At 41.3% G+C, this 23,219-nt stretch overlaps 1 protein-coding gene across 1 annotated transcript in view; it reads right to left on the bottom strand.

Annotated features, from left to right (window-relative positions):
- trip11 (thyroid hormone receptor interactor 11) overlaps positions 1 to 23,219 on the bottom strand; it is a 72,508-nt gene that overhangs the window by 22,730 nt on the left and 26,559 nt on the right. Inside the window, exons 7-13 of the mRNA XM_055640112.1 lie at positions 22,767 to 22,807; positions 20,575 to 20,664; positions 17,573 to 17,773; positions 8,343 to 11,363; positions 5,781 to 5,921; positions 1,714 to 1,907; positions 529 to 692 (exon numbers count right to left, since the gene is read on the bottom strand). Coding sequence (XP_055496087.1) covers positions 529 to 692; positions 1,714 to 1,907; positions 5,781 to 5,921; positions 8,343 to 11,363; positions 17,573 to 17,773; positions 20,575 to 20,664; positions 22,767 to 22,807 — 3,852 coding nt within the window. The remainder of the gene's footprint in view (positions 1 to 528; positions 693 to 1,713; positions 1,908 to 5,780; positions 5,922 to 8,342; positions 11,364 to 17,572; positions 17,774 to 20,574; positions 20,665 to 22,766; positions 22,808 to 23,219) is intronic.

Raw genomic sequence — 23,219 nt, 5'->3', positions numbered from 1 at the left:
CTTCACAGTTTTATATCTGTGAAGCTGACAGAATGCCCTTGCCATCCACCCGTTGCAGTAACACATAGTCAGTCATGTGAATTGTTTACGTATGCGCGAGTCTACTTAAGGCGTCCATTATGCAAGTTGGGGAGTGCCTGCAACTTGTAAAATATGACATATATAATGAATGTTCAGAGCCCATGAAGTACTGAGTCACAGAGAGACCTTGTGTACAAGGGATTATATGTCAAAAATAGGTGACCTTTTGGGCCAGAACTCTTCTTCTGAAGAAAGGTTCCGGCCCCAAAACGTCACCTATCTTTTTCTCCAGAGATGCTGCCTGAGCCAGTCTGCTACTCCAGCATTTTGCCCATCTTCTGTTTGCCTTCTTCATTGTCTACATGTTGCAAATAATTATAATGTTTAGAATGCAATTAAATTGAGGTACAAAAGCGGGATAAATCTGAACAAGTAAAACTATGATGTAATCACCCATCTGATTTAACTCTTTTCTAAACCGCTTGCGTGGTTTAATCTCAATCTTACCCTTTTGAAACTGCTCTATCACCATCTGCAGGTTGGTTAGTGACATTGCGTACTGCTTGACTTGATCTTGAGATGTACTCAACTGCATCACCGCTTCGTCGCGCTGTTTTGCAATAACCTGAAGCTGTTCTTGCAAGGACTCCACTTGAAGACTGGCTTGGTGGCTGTTGGAAAGAAATGCACGGCCTTTGAATTTTTTTGACAAACATAACTTAGGAATGAAATAAAATTATTTGGACGAACAGATCTGCGAAGGTGAATTCATACCAATTAAGCACATTGAACACCCTTGCCTCACTGAAAATAAATCAAGTAGCAACTAATTTTCTATTATCACTCAGATCACACCTTCATACCACATTTACAGTGAAACTGCTTATTCACTTTCAATGTGTAATTTGATAATTCCATTCACGCTCCAATTGATATGTAGAAAAATTGTGCAAGGCTTTTCTGATTTCAAGCAAACTTTATTAAAATTGCCTCCCCCTTTATTTGCTTGGAGGAAATAGTTTTCCTAGAATGCATCCCTTGGTTAAATATGTTGCAATCTCACTGATATTGGATCTCGTACAAGCTAAACAAAAGGATGAATTTAGGCCAACATGAAGGAGATGCTACAGTATGACAGAAAGCTTAATCTAGTAGAAGGTGACATACCAATCATCTTCCTTTTCAAAAATACATTGCCGTTACTAAAATGATAGGCTGGCTAACCTTCAAATCCACCTCAACTAATATTGTGGAAGTTTTATTAACACCACTGCATCCACCGATTACCTGCCACGCTTTGTCTTGCCTCTCCTCCCACCCAGCTTTCTCCCCCACTTCCTACAATTAGTCTGAAGAAGGGTCCTGACCCGAAACGTCACCTCCCCATGTTTTCCGGAGATGCTGTCTGACCTGCTGAGTTACTCCAGCGATAAGACACAGAAAGCTGGAGTAACTCAGTGGGTTAGGCAGCATCTCTGGAGAATAGGGAATAGGTGACGTTTCAGCTCGAGACCCTTCTTCAGACCAGCATTTTGCATCTTTTTGTGTAATCAGCATCAGCAGTTCCTAGTTACTACCACTGACAATGGAGTTTCATTGTGAAGCAAAAACCCATGGAGGTCATGGAAGCAACTTATCCACATAAATTACTATTTAAAAATCTCATGTTTATTTTTAAAGGATTGCTTCTACCTAGCACTTTCCACCGCACAAGAAGATGATGCCAACTTTTTCTCCAGGAACGTAATCTTCCTCCTCAACTCAGTCTCCCGGTCTTCGGCTGCCAAGGCCTCCTTGGTGTACGATTCCTCCATCTCAAGTAAGTGGCTTCGGAGCCGCTGCAGTTCCTGGTTTAGACGCTGCTCTTTATCACGCATATGCTGCAACTGAAGAATAAGTGTTTCTATCATAGTGGACTAAAGTCCGATATACTAATCATTCCTTCTATCACAATGGCGAACGACGTGAAAATTCAGAGACAGGTATTAAATAAAGATAAGAAAAGACCATACAATCGTAGGACCAGATAGGAATTAAACCAAATGCACTCCTATTTTAACTGCAGAGGTGGAGAACGTTTAATTCAATGCTTCAATAGCGCTTTACTGTCTCATGTACCTAGGCACAGTGTCATTCAAATTTTTAATTAAGTTCAATAAAATTCTTACAAGTGTCATAGTCATACTTAAGTACAAGTGCGCAAGGTAGCAGATTACACTGAGGCAGTACACAATAGTTGCCAATGTTTTGGGCTCCCACTCAAGTTTCAAAGTTCTTCAAAATGTAGTCAAAATGTTGGCCAATTCTCCTCCTGCAGTCATTACATTTATGGCCAACTGCTTTCAAGCTAGTGATAAACTCGATTCTTCAGAATTGTCTGATTATGCAAGGAATATATGAATTTTTTTCTCTGTTTTTCAAAGTAACATTTAAGTGATTCTCTAGTTCCTAATCAAAATCTCACTAGCAGCCCAGGACAATGAAAACGTTCTAGCCTGAAAAGACATTCAGTGCCATACCCAGTGCATTAACACAGCCTTCTCACCCGCTGATAACAAATTTAGTCCAAGCTAAAAATCTCTATAAATGTGGCGTTTATATCCCCAGTACTGCAAGTCTATCTTAGTCAAAAGCACTCGAAAATGCTACTTCATTATTAGAATATACTATGGTGCTGCATTAGAAAAAAGTGGGGTAAGTAATTAAGCTACTGAATTAACAGCCAGAGTTTTAGACAAACGACTCAAGTTCAGAACTCATCGTGGCACCTAAATCTTAAATTCAAAGTATTAATTAATATCTTGAACTGTAAGTATAAAGCGCAATTCAGTAAAGGCAATCATGAAACTACTAGATTCAGAGAAGCAAAGATGTCATTGTTCCCATTATGGTCTTTGTGTGACTCAATACTCAAGTTATTGATTTAACTTTCTACTCAGTTCTGAGGTGATAGACAATAAATACCAGCATTGTTAGCAACTAAAACATATCTGGGATGGATGAAGAATTCAGCTTTTGTTTTAAATTTGACAGGATTAATCATCACTTATTGCCCGAGTGACAATATGATGCCACACCCTTGAATTGTGTAGCGTTGTTACAAAACCTACCATCAGCGGCGCTGCAGATCTGCCACTACCTGTGCGTGCCATTCCAGAGGCTTTGTGTGTGGTGGTGGGGGGGGGGGGGAACAAGGGACGGGATTAAAATGCATGTTTGTAATGGTTGTCGGAGAGGGATTTTCTCGGGCTGCTAGCTGATGAAGAAAAATTGTTTGCACTTCCGTTCCCGCTTTAAAAAAAAAAAAAATTGCTGGACGATTGCATCGCTGGATTGAACTGAAACACGACTTCTAACGCCTTCAACATCACGGAACGCAATATCAGGACAAAACAAAAGGTATGTCGTTTATTTAACATATTATCTTGCTTTTTGGTGTGGCTTCATTTTAATCTTATGATGCGAAAAATGTTATTTAGGCCCCCGTACAAATCGCCCATGTCTTGCCTACCGATATGGGCTTAAACTTTATGGCAACGGCAGCATTCCAATCGATCACATTCCAGAAACATCCACTCTCAAGATAATCAGATTCATTATTTTTTTGTATGTTCATGTCATAAGAACATCTAAATCATCTATATCTTGTGTTATTGTCTATCCATGATCAATATTTTCATACTAAATAGTACAAAGTACAGTTTTAGTCAGATGTATTGTGCAAAAAATAATGATTTTGATTATCTTGAGAGAGGATGTTTCTGGATTAATTTATGGGAATTAAACATTAAATTCCTAAATTTGGCATATAAATTCATGACAAAGTGAGATTTAAAAATCATGTTATATTGTGAATTCTTGTGTGAATGGGATCAGTTTGTTATTTGTTATTTGGATACTTAGGTGATTTAAAAATGTTAGCCTTTTCTTAAGAAATGAACAGATTAAACATCTGGCAATTGAATTTAGATGAATTTAATTGCTTAGATGAAACTGATGAATATGATTTTTTTGTTGGGTTTTTACTATTTGTTTTAGCGTTTAACTTTATCATTTCTACCTTTTTTTCTAAATCTGCAAATAACTTGTTTCTGTTAATGCTATCAAAGTGGGGTTTTTTCTTTACATTTTAAACAGACGACTCTGAAGAAGAAATGCAAAATGCAAAAATCAATCCAAATGCCCAGTAAAATAGACTGATTTACACAGCATTCGCAGAGATTATCCAAATTTGGACTACACCAAATGTGATGATCTACAAGACATTCTTAATGGGAAAGTAGTGGGCAGAAAGATATGTCATGTGTGGTTTGAAGAGCAAAAACTTGTTGTTTACAATGCCAAAATTGAAAAGTTGAGGAAAAACAAGGTGTACAGAGTAGCTTGTTGGTTACAATCTGAGGAGTATGATGATGCTACTGATTATCATATGCCAATATACCAGCTGGCAACTGATCTTCTCCATAAAGCCTTGGTCTTTTGCTAGAAATTGTAATTTATTTACCTGTCTGTTACGGACTTACAGCATATAATGCAATAATATTAAAGTTCTGATCTTGAGAATATCACATTTTTGAATTTTCAAGGCAGTCTGGGTGTTTATTACTAGTTCCGTCACAATGGTCAATTTTGTAATTAGCTTCAATTAGGTAACCAATTATATGCTTTAATTTCAGGTCACCCAAGTAAGATGTTTCATATTTGTTTCAGAATGCTTTAATCTATAATAACTGAAAATGTCATTCAGTTCTCTTAATCTTTAAGAAAGTTATGGGCTTTTGACTGTCCTCGATCACAGCTTTTGTGTTAAGTCAATGGAAAAGCAAGAGGGAACAAGATGCTAATTTCCGAGTATGAAAATGACCATAATGTTTTAAATACTGAAGATATGACAGTGAATTAGGTATCAAATTAAAGTTATTTTTATGCTTTATCTGATGGGATAAATTACAGGCTTGATTTTAAAAATCTCAAAATTTTGTAACATTTCTAAATTGTGCAGATCCTTTTGTGAAAGTACTCCACCTACTGCTGGGCTGGAAGCTCCAGTATTCTGACCCAACAAAGATGAAGGAACAAAATGATAGAGATTTTGGAGGGGATGTTAGAGTAGTTAAGGCAAGTGACTGTGGAGCATTTCGTAGTTAGGGCCAAATGAAGCCACAATGTGCTGTTCTTGGTGAGAGTGTATGTTAAGGGAGATGCACTGCCAGATATGAAGAGTTTTATTAATTGATGTCAAATGTAGGCAGTTCCGTTCTGGCTCTCAGTGCTCAGAAAAGTACCAAGAGCACAAGTACCAAGCTCCTAATGTCAAGATGGTGATTGCGCCAAGTACGTTAGTTCTGTGCTATTGAGAGTGCTTTGGGCCTGCAGTTACTTGGGGAACGGTTAATCAAACATTCAAGGAGTTTGCACAGCTGGGCTAGGTTTAAAATAAAAACAAACTGCCGAAAATAATCAGCAGGTGAGGAAGTGTCTATGGAAAGAGAAAGAGTTATAGTTGCAGACTTATAAATGTTTCATCACAACGCACAACACTCTTGCTGTGCTTCCCTGGTTGTGTTCGGCATTCTGATGCATTGCTCTGCCATTTTCAGTTATAATTCCACATTCCAACAGCGACAATATTTTGTTTTGTAACTGGATTGAAATCCTGGCTCCTGACATCCAACAGTCACACCTCTTTCAGCCACGCTCAACATGCCTTACCAGATGTATAATGTTTGAACTTAACCACCATTTTGATGATATCTTACTTCATTCACTAATGCAGTGGCTTCCATTTGCTTCTGTTTGAGGGCCAGCATAACTTGGTCTCTCTCATGCTGAAACATTCCTGCTTGCTCCTGCATCGATTTGACTTCGTAAAGCAGTTGATTTAATTCGCCAGTCTTCCCCTTCAAGTTGTAAAATAAAACTAATCAATTCTAAACAAATGTCATCGCTAGAAAGATAGCATTTTTATATGCCATTCACAAAATACATTATAAAATACATTTAAGATAGAGAACTGCACAAGGGTTTTTTTGGGGGGGGTTTTGCGCTATTTTGTAAAATCTAAAAATTGTGCCCCTTGTTTTATTAGGAATTATACTATCAGCAGTAGCATTTTCACTTTTTAAATAGTTCTTTTGGTATCTAACACTAAATTTGAAAGCACAAAGTTCCCTTTTTTAAGGATATCATCCAAATGATTGCCGACATGCATATGGTAACTGAGAAAGATTCTATTCAGTATTCATGGTGATTGAAGCATCCCAAGGCCATCTCGCTATTATCAGCAAGATAACGAGATCAAGGAGAGCCACTGCTCGAACCCACTTCAAAAATCCATGCTAGAGATGCTCTAGGGAACCCATTATTTTAGATGGAAATACAGAATCCAACCACTGTAATAGAGGTAATAATTCTCAGACCAAGAGGGAATGTAACCATGCTAGGATATATGTGCATCGTCTTTTTAAACTAACAAAGCCAGCAAGCTGCAAAGTGGCAATGACTTAAAAATTTGATACTCGAGCATTGCAATTGACAATTCTTCTAATTGGTAAAGAAATGTGGGACAGGGTCTCTTAAAATATTTCAACAAAACAACATTGAGATTCTCCTTCAACACAGATGGAGATGGAAACCAATAAAAATATCATACTTTCCAGATAAGGTTTTGCATTTACAGAGAAAATAATATTATTAGAGAAGAAATTGTAGCCCTGACTGAGATATATGAATCATCGCTAGACAAGGGAAAGGTGCCAGAAGACTGGATGGTGGATAATGTTGTGCTTCCATTTAAGAAGGCTGCAAAAAAAAAAAGCCTGGGAACTATAGACCAGTGACCCTAACATACGTGGTAGGCAAGTTAATGGAGAGGATTCTAGATGCATTTGGGTAGATAGGTACTGAATGGTGGTAAATTAGCATATTTTGTACATGGAAAATCACGTCTTACAGGTCTGGATGTGTTGCGATGAAGAACCAAAAAAGTTGACAAAGACAAAGCTATGGATATTGTCGATATATACTTCAGCAAGGCCTTTGACAAGCTTCTACATGGAAGGCTGTTCTGAAAGGTTAGATTGCATGGAATCCAGGGAGATTTAGCTGACTGGATAAAGAATTGGCTTCATGGAAGCAGAGGGTGATGGTGGGAGTTATTTTTTGGATGGAGGCCTGTGACAAGTGGTGTGCCTCAGGGCTTGGTGCTGGGCCTATTACTGTTTGCGGTTTGTATAAAAGATTTGGATGAGAATGTATAAGGCATGATTAGAGAGTTTGCAGATGACACTAACGTGGGTGGTATCGTAGACAGTGTCAGGTAGATAGGGTAGTCAAGAAGGCTTTGGGTACACTGGCCTTCATCAGTCAGGGTATTGAGTATAGAAGCTGGGATGTTATGTTACTGTTATACAATATGTTGGTGAATTTGGAATATTGGATTCAGTTTTAGTCACCCTGGCAGAGGATGGATGTTGTTAAGTTGGAAAGAGTGCAGAAAAGATTTATGAGGATATTGCCAGGACACAAGGGCCTGAGCTTTAGAGAGAGGTTGGGCAGACTAGGACTTCTTGGAGCTGAGAGGTGATCGTACAGAGGTGTAAAAGATCATGAGAGGGAAAGATAGGGTAAAAGCACAGTCTTCCACACAGAGTAGCGGAATCAAGAACCAGAGGACATAAGTTTAAGGTGAGAGGGGAAAGATTTAATAGGAGCCTGAGGGGCAACATTATCAGAGAGTGGAGGGTGTATGAGTTGCCAGAGGTAGTGTGGCAGGTACTAAAACAACAGCTATGACATTTGGACAAATTCATGGGTAGGAAAGTTTAGAGGTTATTAGGCCAAACATAGCAATGGAACTAGCATAGATGGGGCATCTGGTCGCCATGTGCAAGATGGCCAAAGGGCTGCTTTTGGTGCTGTGTGACTCTAGGACTCTTTGTTGTAATTAACTGACCAAATAATATCACTTACAGGATTAGCATGATCACTTTAGACAGAAATCTACCCGTGTGGGTGTAAATGGTGCAACAAAACTTAAGTTGTGCTCAGTACATTTGAGAAGCTTTACAAAATCCAGTACCAGCCTAATTTGCATCCTTAATAAGAATGCTTGGACAACAGAGGATTCTTAAACTGGGGTGTGATTGATAATGTTTGAGTGTTCTTGCCTGACTATATATTAAAAAAAAAAAATCCCATTATTAGTTACAAATATTACATGCCAACAATTCTGAATGGAAATGTCTCAATATATTTCTACTCAGTTGCTGCAAATTCTCCTTAAACCTCAATCCACAAATCAAAAAAAGTTCTGAACTAACCTCCTCTTTTTCTTTTAACACCTTTTCCAATGCAGAAGCTTTTTCTCTCATGGAATTTGATTCAAACTCTTTTTCTCTCAACATCATGGAGAATTGCATGTTAGTCTCCTGCAGGGCTCGGAATTCAGTTTCCTTTTCTCGGGACTTGGCTATGATTTGGTCATTCTCCTCTTGAGACTTCCGGATGTCTATTTCCAAAAGCAAAACTCTTTCCTTCAGATTAGTGACAGCCTGCTTTAAAACTTCATTTTCATTGTCCTTGTTTCTCAAGCAGCCTGTAACTGACAACAACTGATCACTTTTCGATTTGATGAGAAGGTCTTTTTCCCTGAATGATCTTTGCAACTCTGCATTCTTGTCTTTCATTTGCTTGACCTCCAGAGCTACATCGCTTTTTCCATTCACTGGCTTTGGTGCTAATGATTCAGCACTATTTTGAAATGCCACTATTGTGGCTTCTTTCCCTTCCAATATTTTACTCAAACGTTCCACCTCTTGCTGCAGTTCTTTTATTTGGTTCAAGTTTTCCACTGATGAATTTCCATGGGAAGAAGGTTCCATGTGCAATATTCCAGTGCTTGTTGCAACTACTTGTGGTTCTGGGGGCACACTGTCCAACTTGTCCAAGATCAGATGCTTGGTACTGCTGAGCTGCCCGATGCTTTGCTGGACCTCTGCAAGCTCTTGGCTAAGGGTCTGCAACTTCTTCTCCTTTTGCTCGTAACTATGAATTAAACTATTGTAGTCTATCTGAAGCCGAGAGTTGCAGTCTCCATCTGTAGACAGTCGACCCTGAAGCTTAATGAGCTCATCCTGGAGCTGAGCCGACTCGTGCTGCATGTTTTGAACAGTGGTGATCACCTGCTGCTTCCACTCCTCCATCTTCTTCACTTGCTGCTTTAATTTGTCACGCTCTTGCAAGAGTTCTTCAAACTGATTGCTGCTCACGAGGCCTGACTGACCATTAGACCCCATTCCGGAGGTCTGCAGAACAGTGACCAGAGTTTGGCATTTCTGACGAAGAGCATCAATTTCTATATCCTTCTCACGGATAATCCGAGACAAATTCTGGATCGTTTCCCGTACCATGTCCTCACCCTCATTTTCAGCCTTATTGACCATCCTCAGATTTTCTTCCTGAAGCTTCAAAAGCGCAGCTTCCTTCGCGGCAATAATATCCATCATTCGGTGATATTCAGTCTTCAGTTGGCTGTTCTCCCTTGTCTTTTCATTTAACACAGCCAACACTTGCTCTCTCTCCATAGCATACACCTGCAATTGCTGCTGTAAGTAGGCCACATCCGCACCCATCTGCCCGTGGATGCCAGAGGTCACCCTGGCATTAAGAGTTTGGATTTCCATGTTCTTCTGCTGAATGATGTGAGTTAGCTTGACCACTTCATCCTTAAAAAGAGAGAGCTGATCCAACTGCTTAATCAGAGCCAAATTCTTCTCACTCAGTAACTTTATCTCCCTTTCCTTTTCTTTTACACCGTGAACTAATCTATCAATCTCCACTTTAGACAAATCATGCTTTTCATTTCCATTTTCTCCATTCACTGTTTGCACTTTAATCTCTTGGAGAATGACTGGAGCATCTGTGGGAACAACCTGAAATTCCTTTTGCATTTTCAATTGGTTGATGGATTCCTGAAGGTTGCCGATTTTATCATCTTTTTCGGAAATGATCTTTTCATAGGTTGAAGTAATTTCCTCACACTGGGTTTTGGCTTCGTCCCCTCGATCCTGCGCAGAACGCTGAAGCTGCAGAACATTCTGCTTTTGTTCCTCCACAGACTTTTTGTGAAGCCTTACTTCCTCTTCCAGACTGTTCCTTTTGTTGTTCAATTCAGTTATTTCGGTCTCCAGCTCTGTTATTATATCAAGAGTCTTGGGTTCAGCAATGGGCGGAGACCTACTCTGTTGGTCCCCAAGTCGATCTATTTCTTCCTTGAGGTGGTTATTCTCCTCCTTCATCACGCTTAATTGCCGATCTCTCTCCTCGAGGTTGTGTTTCAGGGATTCACATTCTCTAAAAATCTTTACGTTCTTTTCAATCTCTTGCTGCAATTCTAGACCTCGTGCCTTTAATGTTTCAACAAATGTCTCTTTTTCTTTCAGGAGATCGGTCAACTGCTGCTGTCCCTCCAAACTAGATTTCAGCATTTCTTTGGTTTCGTCATGGTCCAATTCCAACAGCTGCTTATTACGTTTGAGTTCTTCAATCGTAAAATCCTTCTCTTGGATCGACTTGATTAAACGGTTGTGCTCTTTCTGCAAAGTCGTAGCATCTAAACTTTGGGCCTCTGTTAATTCCTTGATGGTCTGCTCGTACTTTTGTGCTTCCTCATTCAGCCGTTTCTCAGCCTGGCTCAGCTCTGACTGCAGCTGGACTTTCTCCATTCTCACTGCCTCCAGCAAAGTGCTGGTTTCCTTCGAAAACTCACTATTACTGAAAACGGTCTCATCAAGTTGTTCTCTAACTCTGCCCAAGGTTACGTTGGCCTCATCGTTATCTGCAACAAGTTTTTTATTTCGGATTTTAAGATCGTACAGTTCTGTTTGCAACTCATCACTAATACACCTCGTTTCCAAAACCTGTTTCCTCAGCTCTGAAATTTCTCGATCTTTATCTTGGAGTAATTCTTCTTGACACACATTGCTTGGAGTTTGCTGAACTGCTTGGGTTAACTCCGTTTTGGCCACCGCTAGCTGAGATTCTGTGTCCTGTAGCCTCCTTGCCAGACTTGTGACTTCGGCCTTCATGCCCGAATTGTCCACCTGTGATTTGTGTAGCTTCTCCGTTAGGTCATTGACTTTCATGTCCAGCTGCTGCTTGCTCATGTGCAACTCATTAAGTGCAAAAGCACTCTGGCTCAGCTTGCCTCTCTGAGTTTCCAGCTCTTGCACCATTGATGCTTTATCAGCCACAAGGATCTCCAGCTCCGACTGCAGTTTTACGATCTTTTCTTCCGAATCTTTTCGTTGCTGCGCCAGTTGATCTTTGGATCTAATTAAATGCTTCAGGAAAAGTCAAGAATTATAACGTTATTCAAGCAGGTTTCAACTGCATTTCTAATGGTGCATTGCATTGGTATAAATTGGTTCTAACATTTAGCCATTTTAGTAGGAGAGTGTGTGTGTGTGTGTGTGGTGCGTGATGTGTGGTGCTTGGTGTGCGGTGTGTGTGTGTGTGTGCGCGCGCGTGCGTGCGTGCACACACACACACACACACACACACACACACAGCGCGCGCGCGTGCATCACTTACTGGCAGGCAGTCCACAACTATGCTGGAGAAAATAACAATTATTTTAGACTCTAGACTTGAGATACAATGCAGAAATAGGTCTTCGGCCCACCGAGCCCACGCCGACCAACAATCAGCCTGTACATTAACACTATCCTACACATTAAGGACAATTTACACCTTTTTACCAAAACCAATTAACCTACAAATCGATACGTCTTTGGGGTGTGGGAGGAAACTGGAGCACCTGGAGAAAACCCAAGCGGTCACGGGAAGAACGTACAAACTCCATACAGATGGCGCCCGTAGTGAGGATCGAACCCAGGTCACTGGCGCTGTAAGTTTTCACGAAAGAATAAGATCTAGCTCTTGGGGAGAACAGAATCAAGGGATATGGGAAGAAAGCAGGAACGGGGTATTGATTTTGGATAATCAGCCATGATCATATTGAATGGCGGAGCTGGCTCGAAGGGCCTACTCCTGTACCTATTTTCTATGCTTCGATCTATATTTCTATGTAAGGCAGCAACTCTGCCGCTGCACTACTGCATTGGCTAACCAAACTATCAAGGAAAAAAAAACCTTATCGGCACAAATTTCTCCATCACCCCAAGTTATCCTTACCACTGCTACAACAGAACGGAAAAAGTAAATGACCCCAAAAATATGTTTACAATTTAAACATTCATCTCATTCAGGAAAATGTTACCAATTTGTGAGCGTTATAAACAAAAACTAAAGTACTATATTTCCATATTTACACAACATGCAACCAATATAGTTCCATGGTGAGTACCCAATAAAATTCTGATTCAGGCTCCAATATTATTCTTATGCCAAGGCTCTTGGCCACAAGGAGGGAATCAGTAACAACCAACCGAATAATAGTAAGATTAAACGAGTACTTACCAGTATGAAGTTTGATCTGTATTTTATGAGGAGTTACGGTGAGGTATTACGTGAAGATCCCAGCCCAGTGCGCAGGTGCGGCATACTTCGAAGCAGCGGTGTGAAATCACAGGATAGACACAATATTTGAAGTAAGATAGTAAAGATCATGAGACATCAGTTTATTAGTTTGATCTATATATTGAGGGTGGGAGCGGCGGGCACGTAATACCTCACCGTAACTCCTCATAAAATACAGATCAAACTTCATACTGGTAAGTACTCGTTTAATCTTACTATTTTACTTCGGAGTCACGTGAGTGATTCCGTGAAGACTTCAAAGGTCTGTGATTTCAAACCGTGTAACAGTTTTTATTTCACTCACTGCCGAAGTTTTTGAGGGAGGAAGTGTTATCGTAATCAACCAGTGGATCTGCTTTCACAAGAAACAGAAAGGTATTTGTTAACAATAACAACATAAAGAGCTCCCCTGAGCTTAAATTAATATTGCAGTTTGTAATATTCTTTCTGCAATTAAATCAGGTTTATCAACGGTTTATAATAAAAAATGTTCTGAATGTCGTTCCCTTGACCATTCTGCCGTTTTGAGAATGTGGTCAACCGGGATGTCCATTCGTTCAGCCGCTGATATCAATGCTGCCCTAGTGGAATGGGATTAAAATGTATTATTATCTATTCCGGCAGCTTTCAGTACCTGTTTGAGCCACCTTGGAGTGGTTGGCTCGTACCCCGTCTTGGGGTTTCTGTGGTTGACCCATAGGCTTTCCTCTCCCTCTAAGATTGTGGGTTGTGTCTTTATATTGTAGTAGATGGGTCACCACACTCAACCTGGACTCTGGTGGGTAGGCCCGGAATCCCACCAGTGAATTGGGCGTTCCTGGTCCATATAGCCATATAACGATTACAGCACGGAAAACACAGGCGATCTCGACCCTACTAGTCCGTGCCGAACTCATAATCTCGCCTAGTCCCATATACCTGCGAGTTAGATTTTTACCAGACCTAGAATATGAACGTGATGCGTCTGGGGTAATCACCATGTTATCCAGTCTAGTTTTATGGAGTGACTGGGCTCTGTGAGCGTGTACGAGAGCCATAAGCATGAGCGTTTTTAACATAGATTGAGCAAGCTGAGGGATCTGGCTGGTGCCATTCTCTGAGATATGTCAATATCACACCAATATCCCATACATGGGTATACCTGGGTTTTTGGGGCTTATTATTATAGTTGCCCTTCATAAGTTCAGTGGATGGGATCCCATGCCCTTCAGTGGATGGGATCCCATGCTCTGCTGTCATGCTGTTTTAGATAAGCAGATAAGGCGCTCCATGCTGTATTTACGGCACTGTAACTCACCTTTTAGTCATGGTGTAGATGTTCCAGGAACTCCAATACGTCAGTGGTTGAATAGTTTGTTGTCCCTGCGTCGTGGCAGTATTTTACCCATGTTAGCTTTTGGTGACTGTTCGCAGGGATGCCGACATGGTGGTAATGGTTCCTTTGGATAATCCCAGTCCCTGGTAAGGTCTATTCAAAACCTGCACCCAGGAGTTTGATGTTTTTCTGGCATGGGTGGCTTGTGCCTGATACTGGGTTGAGTCAGCAACCATGGTCCACTATGGAAATCCATAGGTGACTCGCCCACCGTGTCGTGATGAACTGGGAACCATGGCTGTGTAGGCCGGTCGGGCACGTTCAATATCTCGGAGACAGATCCCATCTGTATTGCGAAGTGCCCGACTGATGAGGCAGAAGGGAGGAAGGCAAAGCAGAAATTCCCCCTTCCAGCGTGTAGGCATCTATCGCTGCTGCCTCTAATCTGGTTCCTAAGTCACATACATAGGTTACTGGTGATTCCGTCTTGTGCAACCAAATTGATATCTGGCTTTCAAACTGCTTAATACCTTTAGCAGATATCTTGGGTTTGACATCGATTCAATGTTATCATAAATTTTACCCCGTGACATGGTGTCTCCCACTGTGTTCTAGCTTCCTAGGACATAGGCAGCTGATAGTTAAAATGTCTTTTGACACACCATTGCCAGATTTGTTTGACCAATTTGTTGCACAATAATGATTATTATGCTCCCCATATGGTTGATATAAGCCACCACCATAGTATTATCAATCCGTAACCACATATGTACGTGCTGCATTTGAAATGCATATGCTTTTTAGCCCAATAGGCGATCACCAATCCCAAGTAGTTGATGCCCGGTGTGTGTAGTAACGATGTTTGTGAATTGGTCCATCTGTTACCTGTGCTGGATATGGAGTTTAGTTGCTCCCCAGCCTAAAGTACTGGCATCGGTTTTTAATAACCAAGTTGGGATTGGTGATGATAATAGGGCTGAAAACTATGCCAAATATATGTCTGCCCACCACCGTAATTGTGATATAGCTTCAGTGGGTACATTCATGATTTGATTATAGTGACCCAAGTACCTTGGCAAAGTAACAGTCATATGGACGGAATTATTATTGAAGCCCAGATAATCCATGGTAGTTAACGCTTCAATTCTGGTTTATCTGGGCGTAGGATAAACCTCAGAGCTTTAGGGAGCTGTTTCGTAGCTAGAACTGCTGCCACAGCTAATTCCTTTGTTTCCCCTAATATGAGGATATCATCCAATATATGCCATGATTATGCTTGTTTTCTTAATATTTTCATGGCCATTTTTTAATATTTATAATAGTTTAGGGCTGAGGTTAGACCATAGGGAATGCTCTATGCTCCCGTAGTTGCCCTAACCGGGATATCCATTATCCAGGTAAGATTTTTTAGGTATCTATAATGATCCTAGTGTATGGGTATAAGATAGTTAGCATCTTCCATATCAATGCTCCCCATAGGTATCCTTTGGAGATCAGATGTCTGGCAGTGACAAAAACCCGTCTCCATCTTAAAGTGTATATACTCAACAGATTTATTTAGTGATATTAGATCAATGATGATGCTACATTCACCATCTTTTGTAGTTTTGGTGAATATATTCGATACAAATTCCAATGGTTCATGTTTACTCCCATGATCCGTTTAGTAATGAGCCTTTCTAGTTCAGCTTGACCTTCTCACTTCTCTTTCTTAGAGGGAGAAAATGCCCTTTGGGCGCATTGCTGAACTGGCGGTAATATGCCCAATTTGAATTCGTTTTTATCCACTAATACTGTTGAGTATATTTTAGTTATTTGTGACAGCATCCCATGCTTTATCAACAAGTGTAAATGCCCCCCCCGCAGTTAGTAGAACACCCTTATTTAGTGTAAACTGGGAGGAACCAGACTACCTACCTCCATGTTTATTGTTTTTTCATGAAGGCCTAGTTTGCTGGTATGCTGGTGCTGTCGGTGGGGCGGCGCATTTTCCCACGTTCCGCTCTGGGCCCCTGTCTAAAAGAACTTTGGGGGTAATGTGAAGCGGTCGCCAGGCTTTCACCAGTCCTTGTTTGATATTGCTGGTGGATGCCGAGGGGTGCTGCCAGCTGGGTGTTGGATGCGATGTCCTGCTCGTTCCATGGCCTGCCCTCATGAGGCGCACAGGTTTAGCTGCCTCTCTTCCCGCAGCTGCGGTTTGCATAGCCCCGTATATTTGGGGTTGCGGGCAGGTCTTATATGCACCATTGTTCAGTCGAGTATCCCAAATTTGGGAACATCTTAGGCGTCAGCACCCTGGTAGTGCAACGGGATAGTCTCATCCTGGGAGAACCACCTTGGTGATCATGGCGTCTCGCCTGCCAGGTGAGTATGATCCGTGGAAAACGAGCAAAGGCGGTGACATCTTGACCCTTCTGTTAGGAGCTTCAGAATTCGCTGCTTTTAGCTCTTGTCTGCGAGTCTGCTGACCCAGCTGCCTGCGGATTTGCCTCTAGAAAGGCCTGCTCCTGCAGGGCTTTGTTGGGAAGATGGTCGCGTGGAGGAGCCATGTAGTGGCCCACGACACCCAGTGGCTCTTCCTGATCCTGCTCCCCTGGCATACTGCTGTTCTCGTCCGCCTGCCCAGCGTTTAAGCCAGCCCAGCCCTGGCCTCCTTAGCTAGCCTCAAAAGAGGGAGCAAAAGGGTGTACTATAAATTGGAGGAGGCATAGCTCAAACTCCGCTGTTTCATCAATCCCTCGTCAAGGGAGATGGCTAGTGCAATAGCACTGGGGTAGGAGTGTCAGCTCCCTTGGCATTCAGCCAGTGCCCCTTTTTTCCTGGAGGTGTTGAACTCCATGACCTCCTCTGGCTTGGGGAGACAGACATACTTATTTTTGCTGTCTCCAACCTGTTCCAGTTTGGAGGAAGTTGGCTCCTGTAGAACCTGTAAATTGGTAAGATTTTTGTCTTACCTGTATGTAGAGGCTGCCTGCCGTTTTTCAGGCGGCATTGTAGCGGTTCCCGGGCGGCGATTCTCCTTGTCAGGAGTCTGCAGGGCTGCCGGTCGGGTTTTTTAATTTCCCGCCGGTCCGCTGCTGTTAACCAAACAGCTGTTCAGCGGACCGGCATCAGCGCAGCTCCCTGCAGCGGTCCGCAGCCTGTGCGGTCCCGTTAGCGCCTTTCCCCCTCCACTGTCGGCTCCTTCGCTGGAGTCGAACGGGGGCCGCTTCCTCTCTACTTTGCTCCCCCTGGAGCAAAAAAACCACAAGGCCCGATTAAGGTAAGTACTTACCTCACGTCCTTGGATGCGGGAGCTGCCGACTCCCGCTGGCCGCGTTGCACAGCTGTGCGATAATGCCGCACCTGCGCACTGGGCTGGGATCTTCACGGAATCACTCACGTGACTCCGAAGTAAAATTCAAGTGTCTGCAAATACCACTGTATTGAAATAGAGTTGAGATCAGATTGCTTGCTCATCTTTTCAATCGGATTAGGTGAGAAATAGATTTGACCGAAAATGACAATTCAAAAGTAGACCTTTCTGTTTACATTGTGCCCATGAAGAAAATATTTTCTGCCATAAACGCATTTATGGATGCAAATGAAAATTAGTTTTGACACTTTACACCAGGAGCTGCACTTCACTTCAGGGGCTGCAATGCGTGTCTTTTAAATTATGAGTCTCTTATAAATAATGAACAGTACCAGACATACTTCAGTAGCTTCTTGATTCTGTTTGTCCAATTCTTCCAACTCTGTCATTAACGTGTCTCTCTGCATGGATATCTCCGTCAGCTCACTCTCTTTGGTCAACAAGTTGTGTCTTAGCTCACTCACTTCCAAGGCCAGACTATTAAGGTCAGATTCATTCCGCTGGCTAGCCTGCAGGTTCGCGAGCTCCTGTTGGAAAGCCACCTGCCATTAAAAAGTGTACAACTTTGCTTATTATTTGCACTCAATACCACACAGTTTGAAACACATTCAAGTGATCATATTGGCATTTGTAATGCCATATTGATCAAGAGATCGGCAATCTAAAATATGTGAAGCATTCAAAATGAATTGGAAGATCTTTAGTGCATTTTTACAACAAAGATCATAAGACTGTTAAGTAAGTTATTTCTGAGCAATACAATATTCACATGGCATTAAAGCATTAAATCCAAGGAAGAGGCATACAAATTAGCCAGAGGAAGTAGCAAACCGAGGACTAGGAGAAATTTAGCACTCAACGGGAGGACAAGGGGGATAAGAGGGGGGAAGCATGAAAGAAAGCTTGTGGGGAATATAAAAACTGACTGTAAAAGCTTCTTTAGATATGTAAAAACACAAATATTAGTGAAGACAAATGTAGTGATCATTTTCCAATGTTCTCTCGACTCTGGATCAGTTCCTGTGGATTGGAGGGTAGCCAATGCAACTCCACTTTTTCAGAAACAAGTGAGAGAAAACGGGGAATTATAGCCTTACATCGATATTGGGAAAGGTGCTTGGAGATGTCGATTATTAAAGATGTTATAGCAGCGCATTTGGAAAGCAGTGACTGGATCGGTCAAAGTCAGCATGGGTTTATAAAGGGGAAATCATGCTTGACTAATCTTCAGGAATTTTTTTGTGGATGTAACAAGTAGAATGGATATGGGAGAGCCAGTGGATGTGGTGTATCTGGACATTCAAAAAGCCTTTGACAAGGTCCCACACAAGAGATTAGTGTGCAAAATTAGAGCACATTGTATTGGGGGTAGGGTATTGGCATGGATAGAGAACTGGTTGGCAAACAGGAAGCAAAGAGTAGGAATTAACGCGTCCATTTCAGAATGGCAAGCAGTGACTAGTGGGGTGCCGCAAGATTCGTTGCTGGGACCCCAGTAATTTACAATACATGTTAACGATTTTGACGAGGGAATTAAATGTGACATCTCCAAGTTCGCGGATGACACAAAGCTGGGTGGCAGTGGGAGTGCGATGAGGATGCTATGAGGAGGCTGCAGGGTGACTTGGACAGGTTGGGTGAGTGGGCAGATGGAATATAATGTAGACAAATGTGAGGTTATCCACTTTGGTGGCAAGAACAGGAAGACAGATTATCTGAATGGTGTCAGATTAGGAAAAGAGGAGATGCAACGAGATCTGGGTGTCCTTGCACATCAGTCACTGAAAGAAAGCATGCAGGTACAGCAGGCAGTGAAGAAAGCTAATGGCATGTTGGCCTTCATTGCAAGACAATTTGAGTTTACGAGCAAGGAGGTTCTACTGCAGTTGTACAGGGCCCTGGTGGGACCGCACATGGAGTATTGTGTGCAAATTTGGTCTCCTAATTTGAGGAAGGACATTCTTGCTATTGAGGAAGTGAAGCGTAGGTTCACCAGGTTAATTCCCGGGATGGCAGGACTGACATATGATGAAAAAAATGGGTCGACTGGGCTTGTATTCACTGGAATTTAGAAAGATGAGAGGGGATCTTAAGAAAATGTTTAAAAATCTTAAAGGATTGGACTGGCTAGATGCAGGAAAAATGTTCCCGGTGTTGGGGGCGTCCAGAACCAGGGGTTACAGCTTAAGAATAAGGGGTAGGGAAATTAGGACTGAGATGAGGAAAAACTTTTTCACCCAGAGTTGTGAATCTGTGGAATTCTCTCCCGCAGAAGGCAGTGGAAGCCAATTCACTGGATGTTTTCAAGAATTAGATTTAGCTCTTAGGGCGAAAGGAATCAAGGGATATGGGGAAAGAGCAGGAATCGGGTACTGATTTTAGATGATCAGCCATGATCATATTGAATGGCAGTGCTGGCTCGAAAGGTCGAATGGTCCTGCACCTATTTTCCATGTTTCTAGGGTTGTTAATATTAGTTTATTTTCCATACAATAGAACCATTGGAAACTATAATATTTCCAGTCAACTCAGTTCACTGCTGTCCAAAATAAAGGTCGCACTATTACCCTGTAAGCACATACCAAAACCTAAGAACTTAAGTGTGGGTGACACCTGACACAATTCAGGGTGCGTAGAAATATCAGCAAGGAGATTGGTGACAATTTAACAAGTAAACAACCACACTCTAGCAAATCTAGGCAATTATGCTTTGCAAAGTTATCAGAAATTCAGTCACAACATTTTGAACTGCCAGTAACATATTCATTTCTCCAGATTTTCCATTATTGTGCCAAATAAGTTGCCGATTTATTAACGGTGCTTTTCACCTTCCTGTGACAATGGGTACATGTACATAGACTTGTTTCTGATCTTCAATTGCCAGGCATTTTGTTTTGGGGGATACACCGATGTCAAAAATCTCCATTTATGTTTCTTTGCCCTGGGAATCGTCACTGGTTGATTATTAGACAACACAGGATGGCTGTTAGTCTTAACTAGAAAGGACTTTACATATACAATAAACTCTTCATATGTAGCATATTGAACAAGATAACTCACCTTAAAGTAAGTGTGTTGTTACCACTCTGCTGGTTTGGGCACATGCCATATCACAAAGGACAAGAGATTTGGATACACAAGCATATGTTTCACAAACAACTTTCAAGAGATGTTTGCAACTGCTGTTACCACAGATCTTATTCTCTCCACAACCTAATTGATCTACCCTAATGGCCTTGATAAAGCCGTTTGTGATACAGAAACCATCTTGATTTTCAAACACCACTTTCAAAAAGCATTCAAATGTATAGCAATCTGACAAAGGTCAAGTTACAATGCCAACCTTTTCTTTTTGTAGCTCTTCTTTTTCATGGTTCAATAAGTGCAGGCTTGCTTTCAGTTCTTGAACATCTTCTTGCCCATTAAAATTATTCTTAACAAAACACAACAAAAATTAAGCTACACAATTTTTCGATCAAATATTAAAGCAGCTTATATGATAACGTATAATAATAATAATAATAATTTATTTATAGAGCACTTTAAAAACAAACATAGCTGCAACAAAGTGCTGTACATCACAAATCATTGACAAAAAAGTTAATACACACCAAAAATAACAATCAAAAGAAATAGTAGGAAAAGACATGTAAAATAAAGAAACATCAAAAACACCACAAACAGAAGCAAAGCCTCAGGCATGGTCAAAAGCCAGGGAGTACAAATGCGTTTTAACACTGGATTTGAAGATGGACAGTGAGGGGGCCTGTCTGATGTGCAGCGGCAGGGTGTTCCAGAGTGCCGGAGCAGCAACAGAGAAGGCTCTATCCCCTCTGAGCCTCCGACTAGACCTCGGTACCTCCAGGAGCAGCTGACCAGCTGACCTGAGGGACCGGGCAGGAGTGTATGGGTGGAGCAGCTCAGAGAGGTAAGGCGGGGCGAGCCCATTCAGAGATTTAAAAACAAATAACAGTAACTTAAAATGAACCCGAAAGTGCACCGGGAGCCCGTGTAGGGAGGCCAGAATTGGCGATATGTGCTCCCTCTTTCGAGTCCCTGTTAAAAGGCGAGCAGCAGCATTCTGAACCAACTGGAGTCGAGCCAGTGAAGAACGAGCAACACCAAAATAGAGCGCGTTACAGTAATCCAGCCTAGATGTAATAAAGGCATGGATTACTGTCTCAAAATGCTGCCGCTCGAGAATGGGCTTCACCTTCGCCAGCTTCCTTAGGTGAAAGAAGCTGGACTTAACCACCGCGCATATTTGGCGATCTAATTTAAAGTCACTGTCCATCCTAAAACCCAGGTTCACAACTGTATGATAAATGCAGTATGTTATAAAATGTTTAAAACCTTTTGAACCAAAGGATATTGGAATCTTATTTCCCTCGTTTTGATTATCTAAAGTCTGTGACACTGTGCTGTAATTTTGACCAACCCCTGATCCGAATTAAAATAAGCACGACAAATTAAAAGATCTGAGATCACAATCCATCCAGGGCAGAGCATAAGAATAATTAAAAGTGTGAAAAACTATCAACGCTGAGGTGGTGGTAGCTCTCACAACATTTAGGAAGTACAGAGAAGGCCACAGGCCAAGTGTAGGAAAATGGGATTAATATGGATGTGTGCCCACATATCAGTGCAACCGTGGGGTGAATGGCCTGTTTTCATTCTTTTGAAATTAAAATGTTCAAAGATTTTGGGATTTTTTTTGTTCAACTAAAAATTCTTAAGTTATTTTGAATGTCATCTAACATGCATATGTCAAAAAAAATTATGGTTGTAACTCATTATTTATTGATTAATACTTCATACAGATATTAATTTACTAATTGAAATTTGTCCTTTGAGCTCTTCAAATGAACATTCAACTCAGACCCGCTAAGCTTTCTATTATTTACTTTTTACAGATAACCAAGGTAGAGTTTACAGTGCCTCATAACATACAACTTTAAACTACTCATCAATAATGATCACTTTGGTTTACATAGAAACATAGAAAATAGGTGCAAGAGTAGGCCATTCGGCCCTTCGAGCCTGCACCGCCATTCAATATGATCATGGCTGATCATCCAACTCAGTATCCTGTACCTGCCTTCTTTCCATACCCCATGATCCCTTTAGCCACAAGGGCCACATCTAACTCCCTCTTAAATATAGCCAATGAACTGGCCTCAACTACCTTCTGTGGCAGAGAGTTCCAGAGATTCACCACTCTCTGTGTGAAAAATGTTTTTCTCATCTCGGTCCTAAAGGATTTCCCCTCTATCGTGCACCCTTGTCCTGGACTTCCCCAACATCGGGAACAATCTTCCTGCATCTAGCCTGTCCAACCCCTTAAGAATTTTGTAAGTTTCTAAAAGATCCCTATGTGATTATGGGATTGTCACTATGGGATTAGCAGGATAACCCAAATTCAGTATACACTTTTTACCTTACATACCCCATTGCCTTTTTAAGAAAGAGCAGGAATATTTAAAACAAACATCAGATAAAAAGACATTACTCAGGAAGCCACTGGCAAATACATACATCGTGAGAGTTATTTGTTCCTTTCTGGTCTTTCTCTGTATCTGTAACAGTCAATGTGGAAAATATTGTTAAATTATAAAGGAACAAAACTCATCTTTATTCACCCTTGCAATTCATCAGCTAAGGACACATGGTTTCCGTAAATGTGAACTATTCAAATTTATCCAAATGGAAATGTATTACATCAGAAGCAGCCTGAAAATAAAATCTTAATCATTCCTCCTCTCAAGGTTGTACGTCCTCTTTAGTTAGTAATTAGATAATTTAACCAAAGGTTTGCTGTCTGATTTAGAGGCGACATAAATGATCACAAAAAAACACTCAATTCCGATCAATAAAGTCTGGATCCAGTCAGGTGTCACACCAGCCTCATTTAAAGCACTGACATTTTATAGTCTTGGAAGTACCAAACGCTACCAAAGTAATTAAATCATATACTATGAAGATTCGTAC

Source organism: Leucoraja erinacea, chromosome 9, assembly GCF_028641065.1.
Source record: "Leucoraja erinacea ecotype New England chromosome 9, Leri_hhj_1, whole genome shotgun sequence".
NCBI classification, from domain to species: Eukaryota; Metazoa; Chordata; class Chondrichthyes; order Rajiformes; family Rajidae; genus Leucoraja; species Leucoraja erinaceus.
The sequence above is the reverse complement of the archived record's forward strand: the minus strand, read 5'-3'. Positions and strand labels throughout refer to the sequence as shown.